Raw genomic sequence first — 15,217 nt, 5'->3', positions numbered from 1 at the left:
AGCTAGACATTTAGTAAATAATTCTTTAAAAGGATATCATTCTTCTTCAGGTTACAAAAATATTTTTTAAATGTCACTGTATTTTACCAATTATTGTCCATTTAATATTTTTAATATTTAGAATGAAAGCATAATTTTTAATCCAATTACATACTTGGGTGCATATATTTTACTTTTCATAGTTATTATAATTTCCAGGGGAAGATGGAAGACCTTACATACATTTTTCACAGTATTTCCCAGTGAGTCCCTCTTTGCAATGACACTGCTGCCATGACCAATAATCCATACATGTGCCACCATGTTGGCATGGGCTGCGAGTACAAGCGCCTTCCAGTCTAGGGCATCTAAAATAAATCATAATGAGAACCATAAATCACATAAAAGATGAGGAGAAGTTTGCTTAAACTCGATAAAATTTGTATTAACTTATTTAATTTTAAGCACTCCATTATTTGAAGCTCAAGTTACAACTACATTTGGAGAAACTAATCAAACTAGAAGTTTTCCTAAAAAACATAGTCTGCCTCACACTAAAGAAGATTCAAGAAAAATTATGTCTTACATAATAATGAGAAAGATGTGACAATTTCTTCTTTAAATTAATTCTTACTTGAATAAAATATCTTGGTCAAATAAACACTTTGTTAATACATATTATCCAGGGACCACATATTTTTTGACACCTGTCTACCAGGCTACTCATGCAACTAATGTTTATTGAATGCCTACCATACGTCAAGTACTGTTCTAAGCATGGAAGTAAAGTAATGAAAAAAATAACCATGCACTCAGGAAGTACTTATTTTTTTTCTTGTGGAAGAGGCAGAAAATAAAGAAAAAAATAGCTACCGAGAAAATCAAGGTGAGAAAGGGTATAGTGAGTTTGCAGGTTTGCTGAATCTTTAGATTAGGCAGTGAATTAATCTTAATCTTTAAGATTAATTCTTAAGACCTAAATAAAATAAGGGAATGAAGTATATCTGGTAGAATATCATTTCAGCTAGAGGAAACAGCCAGTGAGAAAGCCCTGAAGTGAAAGCGTACTGCCATGTTTGAGAAACACTGAGGTCCAACATGATTGGAGCTCGGGGGACAAGAAGAAGAAGAGTAGTTAGATATGGTCAGGAAGTTAAGGGAGATGGCATATCACAAAAATGTTGTCAGTCAGTGTCAGGATTTTGGCTTTGAAGCTGGGTTAGATGGGGAGCTATTGAAGCACTCTTAGCCAAAAAGTGAAAAAGTTAACTGACTTGTGTTTTAAAAACCATTCTGGGCCGGGTGCAGTGGCTCACGCCTGTAATCCCAGCACTTTGGGAGGCCGAGGCCAGTGGATCATGAGGTCAGGAATTCAAGACCAGCCTGGTCAACATGATGAAACTCCCGTCTCTACTAAAAATACAAAAATTTGTCATGCGTGGTGGCAGGCACCTGTAATCCCAGCTACTTGGGAGGGTGAGGCAGATAATTGCTTGAACCCGGGAGGCGGAGGTTGCAGTGAGCCGAGATCCCGCCATTGCACTCCAGCCTGGGCGACAGAGCAAGACTCCGTCTCAAAAAACAAACAAACAAATAGAAAGGTCATTCTGGCCATAAGGTCTAACAGAAAGAGAGGAGTTAAAGGTAAGTCCAAAAGTTTTGTTTCAGTAGGTTTTCACCTAAAAAGATGTTCACAAAATATCTCTAAATGAAAAAAAAAAAAAATGATATTTAAAAATGTGTGTGAACATGGAGAGAGATACAAAAGGATGCACACCAAAGTATTAACAATGGTGGCAATCTCAATCCTTTGTTTTTCTGCACTGTTTGATTAATAATAATAATGAACCAACGTGACTTTGTAACAAAACAGTAACAACATGTAGGAAAAGAAAGGCAAATGGCAAATGTTATTAAAATATTTAAGTTACAAACGTTAGAAAGTATTCCTAGCTTTGCCAGTAATAGTTTTATTTCTAGTAATCTCATCCAAAAAATAATGTGAGCAAAGTTTTTTTGTGAAAATGTGTTAATCACAGGGTAATTGGTATATTACTAAAATTGGAAACAACTAAAGTGTAAAGCAATAGTTAAAATATAGCACATTCACATTATGGGATACTAAGCAGTCACAAACATGACAATAACCTAGGAGTACTTGTCTGTGGGTGGTTAGATTATAGGTTAATTTTATTTTCTTCCTTGTATTTTTTTCAGAATTTTTCCGACTTTAATAATGAACAAAAGTAATTTTAAAATAAAATATGTAATTTCTACCATTCCTAAGTTATTGCTAGAAACCTAATTAATAATCAAATAAAAAAGTCTTACAGTTCATAATTAATCAAGTTATTACCTGTTTTTAAAGCTGTATCAAATTTTTAGGAATATGTATGCCTATAAGTAAAACTATTTCAGGTGAAATAAAGTTCTATGTGCCCATGATGGCTAACGTCTATATATCTCTATATGCTGGAACCCTTTTTTATATAATTTACCAACTTAACTCATTTAATCTTCACAACTCTCTGTAAGAGGATAAAACATATACATGCACACATGCATATATATATATATATATATAATATATATGTATAAGAGTCTAGAAAAATATTAATTTTCTAATTAAATATCATACTTGGTGCCAAAATTTCAAAGGTGCAAATAAATATTTAAAATTCAAAACAATGTAAATCATTTGGTATTTTTAGAGTTTTGAGAATAATAATTTCATCTTTTGATGCTCACTGAAGCATACTTTTTTTGCATTCTTTTTCTTTAAAACAGTAAGAAATAAAATTGCCATACTGATCTAGGATGCCTTGTGCTGCCAAAGCTTGGCTGGGTTCCAGAGGCCTTCCATTGACTGCAAACTCCATTATACATCCAACAAAATCATGGCTTTCCACATGTCCTCTCCTCTGAAGGATTGGTTCTAGCGATCTGATACCTCCAACTGTGACTCTATTTGGCTGAACATCAAGAGTCCTAAATAAAAAAATGGAAGATATAAATATTAGTGCCAAAAGATTACATTTTTAGTATAATGTTTAGTTCGAAAAACAGTGAATATAGCTTTTTTTGACATTTATTATAGTGTGATAAATTTCAATGGAAAACATGTAGAAGAGTTTCCTATAAACACACAGAGTTGTTAGGCTTCTAAGTTATGAAAAATAATAAAATTTATGGAAATTATGTTTTCAGTTAGTCAAATTAGATGTATATTATCACAATACTGAGTCAGTAAGAAGGCGCATACTCTCAGAGGGAAGATAAAATGCTGTAGAATTAGTGCCAACTGTAATATTTACATTATATTGCTCCTTCCCTGAAGAGATGATAAAGGATATCAGTAAGGTGATCAATGCAAGGGATGCCAATAAGTTGACGGAGGCAATGAATGATGCGTCATTATCCATGTCTATTTATTTTTCTCTGTTTAGCATTTTTTCCTATTAAAATCACTTACTTTCTGGTAGATTACTGCTGTATTCAGCTTTAAGTGCTATGGAAAAATATCTGTTAATAATTTTCACATAAACTTTTAGAAATGCATTTGAAAGAACTGGGGTCTTTATCCTACATGTTTTTCAGAATGAAGGTCATATGCGGTTATTTCATGAATCTTTCCAAAGACTACTGGCTGTATTTAGTTTCCTTTTCACCAATTTTATACTTATTTCTACCACTTCATTTCACACATTTTAACACACTTTGCACAGTAGTTATTGACTATTTTATATTATGAAGATTTGGAGAGGGAAATAAAATATCTTAAGCTTTATGTACTACTTAGCATCTTATAATTATTTTTAGGTATACAATTTATTTTTAAAAAATTAAGTAATAATGAAAATTAAAGTAATCATATTCCTTACCAGTCATCTGAAACTGCCACATTACTGACAGTACAATATCCTGGCTCTTGGTTCTCAGAACAGGAGTCCACAGTTAAGGAGGCTGCCTATGAAGCAAGAGAAAGAAACGTTCAACTTTGGGTTCGACCGTTCGTTCCTATTAGCCTTTCCAGTCAACACTACTCATGACTTGTTTCTATGTGAACATGACTTGGAAACTGTGATAACATCTTGATTTAATGTGTAAATCACATAATTATAATATTGAATCATGGGCACATGTTTCTTTGATATCTCAAACTAATTATGACTATTTATACCTGTAAGAGGTAAAAGGGTACCTTTAAAAATCCTCTCCTGCTCCCCTGTTTTAAAGGTAAAAAAAGATAAACATGTCATTAATCTTCTTTAGAATAATACACAATAGGTCTGAAACATCTTCCTGTAGATTGCAATCTTAAGAAATGTGTTTAGCCAGGCGAGGTGGCGGGCGCCTGTAGTCCCAGCTACCCGGGAGGCTGAGACAGGAGAATGGCGTGAAGCCGGGAGGCGGAGCTTGCAGTGAGCTGAGATCTGGCCACAGCACTCCAGCCTGGGTGACAGAGCAAGGCTCCGTCTCAAAAAAAAAAAAAAAAAGAAATGTGTGTATTGTACTGTCAAACTATGTTAACAAAAGAAAAGACACTTAATTTTTGATTTTCAAAAGTCTTATTCTCATACGATTTCAGCCATATTTACAAAAGGATTATGAAAATACAGTATAAATACTATTATAGCAATCTATGAAAATTTAAATATTCAGATTAAAGTTTGAAATACGTTAAATCAAGTAAGTGCTCTTCTCATTTTTGTTAAGAATAATTATTTATAAATAACATTATAACATATTTCTGTATAATCAGGATGTATTACTATAGATCACTTTACAGTAAAAAATCCCCAATAGTATTTAAATAATGACTAAGTAGTCATTTTTACATTCTAAGGGATACATATTCCCTTGAGACAAAATCCTGTTTAGTAGAACATATGAATACTCCTTTTGATTGATAAACAAAGTCATCAATTTATGGTTAAAAGGCCTAAGAATATGGTAACCATAGAAGTCAGAGTCCTATATAATTAGTACCAGCAACTGAGGATGGCTGCAGTGCAGTCTAAGACCCAAGTTGTATATCCATATTATTGTGTAATCTGCAATGCTATTGTGATGCACCTCCTTTGTTCCCCAAACTTCATTAAAATTTGACAAATGAGAAACTTTGCACATTTTAGTTGCTGAAATTATAAGAAGGATGGAGTAGATCACGGGAATAACAATAATTCATTATCTGAATGGACAGGAGGTTTAAAGATTTCTCCCAGTGCAGACAATAAAGCATTATTCTAAATTTATGAATGCCACAGATGGGGTTAATCCAAATTTGTTACATATATAGAAGATAAATATAAATACAATGCAACTATCTATTTATCAGGATGCTTATCATTTCAGGTTAATAAGAGCAAAGCAAATGTAGAAAACAGTGCAGGAAGATTAAGCAAGTTGACTAATAACATGACAAACTTAAATGCAAAGTTTTGGATATCAAATTTTCTGTATTAAAAAATCAGGGCACTTTCATTAGGAATGAAAATGATTAATTTCCTTAATATCCCACTTTTACCAATATTGCTTATGATTGTTAGGCAGTATCTATAAAATATATATTTAAATAGGAGACTTGCAAAAATTTATCTGAAGTATCTCACATTTTAAAAATAAAGACTGAGGTGAATGTATAGTCAATTTATTAATTGTTTATCAAATATTACTGGCTAACATATTCTTAAATGTTTCTAAGAGTTAGTTATTATAAGCTCTGTACAATAAACTCTTGTGAGCCACATGGATATTTTTGCCTTTTTTTTCAAGTAAATTATAATGAATACAAACATTTGTAGGAAAAATTTATACTTCCAATTCTCTGGCAAGACATTCATGCCCTATTTAGCTAATTCTTTTGAAAGTTATGATTATTTCCAGTTATCTGTAAATTAGGGTGACACCCAATCTCAAAAGCAGTATTAGCTTTTTATAATTCAAGTTCTGCGGCTTAGGTGACTATTTGATTGAACACATGTCTCTACATATATTATGCAAGTATCCTTGTAGAGATCCCTAAAAGTATCATAAACTAGAAGGTACCACATGGATATTTATAAATGCCTCAACTAGAAAAATAACCTTGGATAACATAATTGTATTTTAGTCATTGTTAATATTTCATGTATGTCTAAAAGCTTGCTGATACAACTCAAAGAAAGAATAATGGAGGAGATGTTTTATTTTAATAGTAAGCTTATCCAATTTCATCTTCAGAGTTAAATTCTCTTTTGCTGTTGAATTTTTATAGCTTTACCACTATAAATTAAAATGTTTTACCCCAACTATGCAATGATTTAAAGCTTAGAGGTTAATGATTTTGCCAGTTTCCAACCAAAATTATTTTGAAATGTAGAAAATGACAATTTCAGAATCCAGTAGGGGCCTTATTTTGGATGTTTTCTGAAACAGGAAGACATTTTTCCTATGATTCAAGTAATAATGACAGAGTTTTTTTTCACATATGGTATTATTAAAATTGATGACTGTGGTCACAATAATACAAATGAACTGCATCCTTCAAAGTACCTCCTTCACTTACCTCTTGCTCCCATGTCCTTGTTTGATAGAATCAAATGCTCATGAAGTTTAATGTGACCTTGGAGGTCATCAGGTAAAATTGTTTATTTTACATTATAGTATACTTGACAACATATCAGAAATATGGTTATCTTCCATATGTGTGGAAAATGGGGGTGAGGTGATGTCTACTATTACTCATCAGCTTTAGGATATTATTATGGCTAACGTGAGCCCAATCTATATATATCAATCTCCAAATGTTTTTCTGATTCTTTAAGGCCCAATATTTCTGGTTACATCAATCATCAGGAATACTGGAATTGATTAACTCTATATTCTTCCAGAGGTCTTCCTCTGAGCATACAGTTTGATACTATGCTGATTTTTAAAATCTCAAGCAAAAATCAGTGCAATGATCTATTACTAATCAGAAAATATATTTTATCCAATATTGGTTTGTTATACCTCTACTAATGTTCATTAAAGTCAGGCGGATTTTTAGGCACTACTCATAATTTAAACTTCATTGAGACCAAGATCAAGTCAAATACTCCATTATTTTATTTCAAAAGGTTATATGTGGGATGAGTCGATGATAATTCGGAGTGACTAACACCTGTTTAAGCACCTAATTCACAGAAATAAAATTTTAATTATGATTCATATTAACCTTTACAATAATACGGAAATGTGGGCATAGTAGAATTAAAATATAAAATATAACATTATGTCTTTACACCATTTTCAGACTGTTGGGGGTAATTTTATTAAGTAAACATTGTATAAATTAAATACATTAGAAAAATGTTCCAGCTGGAAATATTAACACTAAGTTCAAAAGGAAATGGAGAAAACAATATATAACTAAAATGACTGATAAAAACCATATACTACATTTGTTGTATTCTCACGCACATTTCAAGTAACATACATTTAATAACCTGGTAGGACCCTGAATGCAGTTTGATGGATGTGGCGATATCCATGAATGACATGTCTGAGCAGCTACCCTTGAGCATGATGACACAATCACTCGGTTATATTTAAAGCTAATCATTATTCTTTTCCCCCTCATAATTAAAAATAGTTCTGTATTTAAAAACTTGCTTAAATTTCCTTTAATGTTGTAGTAAATTAGAGTGGAGGAGAGAAAAGTCATTGTACCTGATGCCAATTCAAAATAAACATGGATTTATAAAATATTCCTGAGAGCAAATGACAAACTTTGTTCTTTGATAATAGATTGCCTGTTATGTGTATTGGTCAAAAATAATTAATATTATAAGGTAGTTTCTGTCTTATGCCCTTATGAAACTGGTAATTATAGATTGCACAAATTTTAGCCTTTAAAATTAACTATGGGCCAGAGGGAAAAAAATAGCAAAAACTTGGTTAAAAACGTTTTAAATATTACTTCTGAATATTGCTTATATGCATTCAGCAATATAACATATTCCACGCATTTAGTGGCAAAAATTAATCTGTAGTCACACAAATGTATGATTCATAGACTCAGTCTAAGGACTATATAAGTTACCATATATTTTAAAGATTGACATGAAATCAGAAATAAATTTATAATCACTTAGATACCAAGTTTTTCATTTAAAAATGATTTAAGGGCACTTATTTTGTTTTGGCTAGGCTTTCTTTTTAGCAGACAATTTAACATTTTACACAAGTCCTTTATCTAGGGTGAATTATAAATCTTACCAGTAACTACACTTTTTTGTTGTTGTTTGCTTATTTTTGAGACAGAGTCTTGCTTTGTCACCCAGGCCTGAGTGGAGTGGCGCGATCTAGGCTCACTGCAAGCTCTGCCTCCTGGGTTCATGCCATTCTCCTGCCTCAGCATCCCCAGCAGCTGGGACTACAGCTGCACACTGCCACGCCTGGCTAATTTTTTTTTTTTTTTTTTTTTTTTTGTATTTTTAGTAGAGATGGAGTTTCACTGTTAGCCAGGATGCTCTTGATCTCCTAACCTCATGATCCGCCTGCCTCGGCCTCCCAAAGTGCTGGGATTACAGGCGTGAGCCACCACGCCTGGCCACCAGTAACTACACTTTTAAAGGCTCAAAGCTAAAGTGTAAAAATGCTTTAAGACAGATTTGTTAGCATTTTCTTATAAAAAAAATAAATCCTTGATAGCCATTAGAGATGGGGGAAATATGGAGAGATCGTTGTGAAGATAAAGAATAAAAAATAAATAAGCTGTTCCATTTTATTACACTATGTCAAATATTTTCAAACATTAATAAAGAAAAGATGTGATGCATTTTCCTTTATAAAAAAAATTGTTTAATAAACACAAGTCCTAAATAGATATGTCATTCTTGTAACATGAAAGCCACATAATAAAATCAATATAATCTGTAAATACATGCATGCCTCCTTGTATTCCTCTTCACTTTATTGCACTTTGCAGATTTGTTTTTTGCAAATTGATGGTTTCTGGTAATCCTGCATCCAGCAAGTCTATCAGCACCATTTCTCCAACAGCATGTGCTTACTTTGTGACTGTGAGTCACATTTTAATAATTCTCACAATGTTTCAAATATTTCATTATTATTTTATGTGATATGGTGATCTGTGATGAGTGAAGTGTCCTTGGATGTTACTATTATAATTATTTTGGGGCAACATGAACCGTGCCATATATGATGGCAAACTTAATTGATAAATGTTGTTTATGTTCTAGTTGCTCCAGCAATTATCTGTCCCTGGTCTCTCTACCTATCCTCAGGCTTCCCTGTACCCTGAGATAAAACACTATGAAAATTATGCCAACGAATAATCCTACAATGGCCTCTAAGTGCTCAAGTGAAAGGAAGAGTTGCATGTCTCTCACTTTATATCAAAATGCAAAAATGAATAAGCTTAGTGAGGAAGGCATGTAGAAAGCCAAGATAGGCCAAAAGCAAGGCTTCTTCTGCCAAATAATTAGCCGAGCTGTAAATGCAAAGTAAAAGTTCTTGAAGGAAATTAAAAGTGCTACTCCAGTGAATACACAAATGATAAGAAAGCAAGATAGCCTTATTGCTGATATGGGAAAGTTGTAGTAGTCTGGATAGAAGATCAAACCTGTTACAACATTCCCTTAAGCCAACATCTAACCTAGAAAAAGGCACACTAACTCCTTTCCAATGCATGAAGGCTGAGGGAGGTAAGGAAACTACAGCAGAAAAGTTGGAATGCAGCAGAGGTTGGCTCATGAGGTTTAAGGAAAGAAGTCATCTCTGTAATGTAAAAATACAAAGCAAAGCAGTGAACATTGATATAGAAGCTGCAGCAAGTTATCCAGAAGATCTAGCTAAGGTCATTGATGAAGGGGCTACACTAAAGAACAGACTTTCAATGTAAAAAAAAAATCAGCCTTTTATTAAAAGATGTCATCTAGGATTTTCATAGCTAGAGAAAAGAAGTGAATGCCTAGGTTAAAAGCTTCAAAGGATAGGCTGACACATCAGGAGCGAATATAGCTGGTGTCTTGACATTGAAACCAGCGCTCCTTTTCCATTCTGAAAAGCCTAGGGTCTTTAAGAATTATGCCAAATCTACTGCACCTGTGCTCCATCAGTAACCAGAAATGCCTGGATGACAGTGCATCTGTCTACAGCATGGTTTATTGAATATTTTTAAGCCCACTGTTGAGATCTACTGCTCAGGAAAAAAAATTCCTTTCAAAATATTACTGCTCACTGATAATGCACCTGGTCACCCAAGAGCTCTGACAATGACGTACAAGGAGATTAATGTTGTTTTCATGCTTGCTAACACAGCATCCAGACTGCAGCCCATGTATCAAAGAGTCACTTTGAGTTTCAAGTCCTATTATTTAAGAAATAAATTTCATAATGCTATAGTTGCCACAGATGATGATTCCTCTGATGGGTCTGGGCAAAGTAAATTAAAAACCTTCTGGAAAGGAGTCACCATACTAGATGCCATGAAGAACATTCATGATTCATGGAAGGAGGTCAAAATATCAAATATTAAAAGGAGTTTGGAAGAAGTTGATTTTTGACTCTCGTGGATGAGTTTGAGGGCTTCCAGACTTCAGTGGAGGAAGTAATTGCCAATGTGGTAGAAACAGCAAGAGAACTAGAATTTGAAGTGAAGCCCGAAGATGTGATTGAGCTGCTACAATCTTGCAAAACTAACATGAAAGGATGAGAAGCTGCTTCTTAGGGATAATCAAAGGAAGTGGTTTATTAAGACAGAACTTACTCTAGGTGAAGATGCTGTGAACATTGTTGAAATGACAACAGAGGATTTAGAATATTCCTTAGGCTTAATTAATACATTAGCATCAAGGTTTGAGAGAAGCTTGACTTCAAGTTTGAAACAATTTCCTCTGTGGGTATAATGGTATCAATCAAATAGCCTCAAATGCTACAGAGAAATCTTTCATGAAAAATGAGTTAATGTTACAAAGTTTATCGTTGTTTTACTTTAAGAAATTTCCACAGCCCCCACCACAAATCTTCAGCCACTACTACTTGGCTCAGTCAGGAACCACCAATATCAAGGCAAGACCCTCTACCAGCAAAAAGACTATGACTAGCTATGACTATTGCTAGCATTGTTTAACAATAAAGTGTTTTTGATTAAGGTATGTAGATTTTGCAGAAAAGTCTCCTCTGTTCTTTAATTGTTTCTTCAGTCAAGGCAGAAATACTTAGGAAAGAAAGGTAGTTAGTTTAAGTATAGGCCTGATATGGCCTTAAAAACATACAAAAAATATCAATGAAATTTTTACGCACTAGGCTATTTTCTCAATTGTTCTCTTTTTTATTGTTTTTGAACAGAGTTGTCATGAGCAAAAGAAAAAATGTTACGTCTAAGTTGTTCATAACTAAAGTGTTCATTTAATGAATAAACCCAATTTAACATGATTTGCACCCCAGTTCATAATCCAGTTGGATATACAACAACAATAAAATGGAGTTTATGTAGGATGAAATATCTTACCATTCCTGCTCTCCGGGCGATCACAGTGTGAAAATGTCCATCTGACACCTTCTTCATGGTGGTGAGTTTATATGTACCACTGCCTAAATTATAAGAGAATCTTAGTCTTTCTTCGGCAATTTCAAGGGCCAAAAACTCAGCCCGGTCGCCTGTCTGGTTGTCATAGTTGTAAAGCAATAAGGCATGACTTTTAATAGTGGCAAATTTGACATAAATATAGTTGTTATTGGGGTCCAAGCTTGGAAATTCCATGTATGACAACTCCTCAAATCCATAACTATTCAACTCGCAGTGTTTTCCAAAGACACCTGTTGGAGGGAAAATTGACAAACTGGCATAAAATTTCAGGGACATTTTAATATATATTTTGATTAAAAGATTTTTGAATTATAAAATGAGATATGTTTTAACAACTTTTTTGTTACTTACCAAAAAATTTCATCTAAACTAAAATTGAAATAGAGTTAATAATCTTTATGAATGAATGATCTTTAAAATATGGCAGAAATGATTAACTGATATAATTATTTTTCATTGTCTAAGTCTAATTAGGGAACGTATCTAAGTATGCTTTGTTTCTAAAATTTAAAGGTTTAATGGAATGGAGTGTGTCTGAAGAGATTTCTTTCCCAGAAACATTTCAAAATTTGTTGATTTTTATTTTTATAATTTTTTTTTTTTTTATTTTTGGGGGTCCAAGTTTTGCTCTTGTTGCCCAGACTAGAGTGCCTGCTCACTGCAACCTCTGCCTCCTGGGTTCAAGCGATTCTCCTGCCTCAGCCTCCCGAGAAGCTAGGATTATAGGTGCCCAGAACCACACCTGGCTAATTTTGTATTTTTAGTAGAGACGAGATTTCACCTTGTTGGTCAGGCTGGTCTTGAACTCCTGACCTCAGGTGATCCGCCCGCCTCAGCCTCCCAAAGTGCTGGCATTACAGGCATGAGCCACCATACCCGGCCCAAATTTGTTGACCTTTTAGAAGTTCTATTATGCTACAATTTTCAGCCAACATACTTCCTTCATAATATACAGTTCTTAAAAACTATTTCAACTCAATTGAAGATGGTAAATGCATTTGTTTTGATTTTTAAAAGTCAGTACCTATATTCATGTTATTTTCAAGGCCACAAAATCAGGCAAGTGAAATCATTGGTTTAGGAAAGGAAATAACTGTCTTTAAGTTTTTATCTCTTTCTTGTTTTATGCCCTCTGTGGGTATGATTTATAGCAGGCTACTTTAAAATAGCTGTCTTCTTTTTTTTTGAAAGTCAGCATTTCCACTTGTTTGTGCTGGTTCTTTTTCAAACTTGAAAAATGAGTTTTATTGATGTTACAATGCTATGCCAAAATTCTTTTCCCACAAATATTAGTAGACTGTGGCAAATGATTGGAAAATTAACCCACGCCAATACCTCATAATTCTTATTAACTTGCAAAGGCTTCATTTCTTAATTTTGGCTTTATATGTCCTGTAAATGCATAAAATTTAGAGGGAGGGAACTGTTCAGCTAGAAGGAACCAATGCCATTATTTTATAGAGTATTTAAAACTTGCCTAAGGTCACAGAACCAAGAGAAACAGCCAAAATTTGAGGCCAGATCTATTGATTGTCTAGTTGTTTTGACTACCACATTTTATATCAGAACATTTTAAAAATTAAAACAGCCTAGGGGCTGCCATAAAAGTTTGTGTTATTTATCTTTTCCTTTTCTGTCCAGGCTGAAATAATATTTATTATAAATGAGTAGAAATTATACATAATTTTGACCAGGCATGGTGGCTCATGCCTGTAATCCCAGCACTTTGGGAGGCCGAGGTGGGCGGATCACGAGGTCAGGAGATCAAGACCATCCTGGCTAACATGGGTGAAACACCGTCACTCCTAAAAATACAAAAAAAATTAGCTGGCGTGGTGGCCTGCAGTCCCAGCTACTTGGGAGGCTGAGGCAGGAGAATGGCATGAACCCGGGAGGCGGAGCTTGCAGTGAGCGGAGATCATGCCACTGCACTCCAGTCTGGGTGACAGAGCGAGACTCCATCTCAAAAAAAAAAAAAAAGAAATTATACATGATTTTTAATTTTTAATCTTTAACTGAAGTTGAAGGCAAAGGAATTATAGAAATGATATTTATTGATATATATGATATGTCATATATATGGTATACATAGATAATATATTTTATACATAGTATAATCTTGTACATTATATATTTATTATATCTATCCTGTAGAATTTGCATTTGTATTTTATACATTTCTGTGGCATCTATATTTAATATTTATAATTTCTATATATTAATAATTAATATATAAATATGTTATCAATGCAGAAAGAGTAAGTGAAGTTAAAGGAAAAAGAAAGCATATAAATGAAATAAAAATACTACTGAAAAAATTTGTATTATGTGTTCACTTAGGTCTCTTCTGAATAAACTTTAATAAATCTATAACAATATGCTGAATATTCAAATGTAAATGTATGTAGAAAGTACATAGATACTTACATTTTAATTCAAATTGATAGCGTGTTTTCAAACATGAAAATATTTCTTTATGGAATTTGGGAACAAAAATCATTTTTGTTTTTAATTCTATCTCTTTAGTTTCAAATTACATAGTGTGTTTCAGTGACCTTTGTTTTCTTTTCTAAGTGCTGAAAATGTCTAAGTTTAGATAATGATTTTTTGTCTTTGCCACTGGAAAGAATAGGGAGAGAAATTTGCACTGCAGGCTATGTGTGATTTGTGTCTATTTTAATTTACATTGTGCTATTCCTCTTTCCCTGGCGATCTCTAGCAGAGTGACAAGAAGGTACATTTAGCCCCCCAAATAGCTCCACTTAATAGGCAACGCCAGTTGTACCACTACACTGCAGCTGCGACTTGTTTTCATTGTGTATCAATTTTCTTAAATCCTCAAATTTGCAATTGTCATGTAAAGGAATCCCTAAAAATATGAACATTTTCGGTTCAGTCACTTGAAAATCATTTCCAGTTTACACTCTAACCCCCTTATCTTTTATATCAAAATGTTAAGTTAAACCATGAAACTTGACTACGGTTATATGTAGAAAGCAGCACCACTTAAAATTATAAGACACCATTGAAAGAAAGAAAAAGTTTTTGGAGATCTAAAGGTGTGGTTATTTTGACCTTGATATACCTTTCATTACTTCACGGGCATTGTTAGTGAGAATTTCAAAGACATTTTATAAAAAGGGGTGATGTGAATGTCAGACTGGACTGAAAATAAAAATTTGTGTTCTAGTCGCTACATTGTCTTGGGGTAGTTTTGTTTCAACTTCATTTTTTGACTTTGGGCAAATCACTCAATTTCTGGGCCTCAAAACCATTGATAAATTACATTCCCTCAAATTAGGTATTTTTCTATTCTGTTTGTCTTTATCATTCTATTGATGTTGGCTTAGTAAAAACAGGTAGTCATGAAATTGTTTGGAAATTAAAACTATCTAGTAAATTATACAGGATATTAGGAACTGCATATGTCCTTCAAATTCTACTATCTACTATAGATTGAGCTTTACTTTTCAGGTCCATATAGCACAGTTACATGCCCAAAGGAAGACTAGAAAAATATACTTGCCCTTTCTTGCTTAAGAAAAGAGACAGAGTCATCTGGAGATGGATTCTATGTTGTGGTGTAAAGTAGCCTTTAAAAAAATGGAATAATCACAAACTTATGAAACAAACCAAGCTAATACAAATGCTTCCTCTGAA

The 15,217-nt window shown here is 33.4% G+C and overlaps 1 protein-coding gene across 3 annotated transcripts in view; it reads right to left on the bottom strand.

Moving 5' to 3' along the window:
* Nucleotides 1-15,217, bottom strand: part of FAT4 (FAT atypical cadherin 4) — a 197,103-nt gene that overhangs the window by 18,087 nt on the left and 163,799 nt on the right. For all 3 annotated transcript variants that reach the window (XM_010356398.2, XM_010356399.2, XM_010356400.2), the window contains exons 11-14: nucleotides 11,480-11,787; nucleotides 3,861-3,946; nucleotides 2,788-2,967; nucleotides 223-347 (exon numbers count right to left, since the gene is read on the bottom strand). In XM_010356398.2, the coding sequence (XP_010354700.2) occupies nucleotides 223-347; nucleotides 2,788-2,967; nucleotides 3,861-3,946; nucleotides 11,480-11,787 (699 nt within the window). The remainder of the gene's footprint in view (nucleotides 1-222; nucleotides 348-2,787; nucleotides 2,968-3,860; nucleotides 3,947-11,479; nucleotides 11,788-15,217) is intronic.

The sequence above is a fragment of the Rhinopithecus roxellana genome, chromosome 2 (genome assembly GCF_007565055.1).
Source record: "Rhinopithecus roxellana isolate Shanxi Qingling chromosome 2, ASM756505v1, whole genome shotgun sequence".
NCBI classification, from domain to species: domain Eukaryota; kingdom Metazoa; phylum Chordata; class Mammalia; order Primates; family Cercopithecidae; genus Rhinopithecus; species Rhinopithecus roxellana.
Note: the sequence above shows the minus strand (reverse complement) of the source record. Positions and strands in the feature narration are given on the sequence as shown.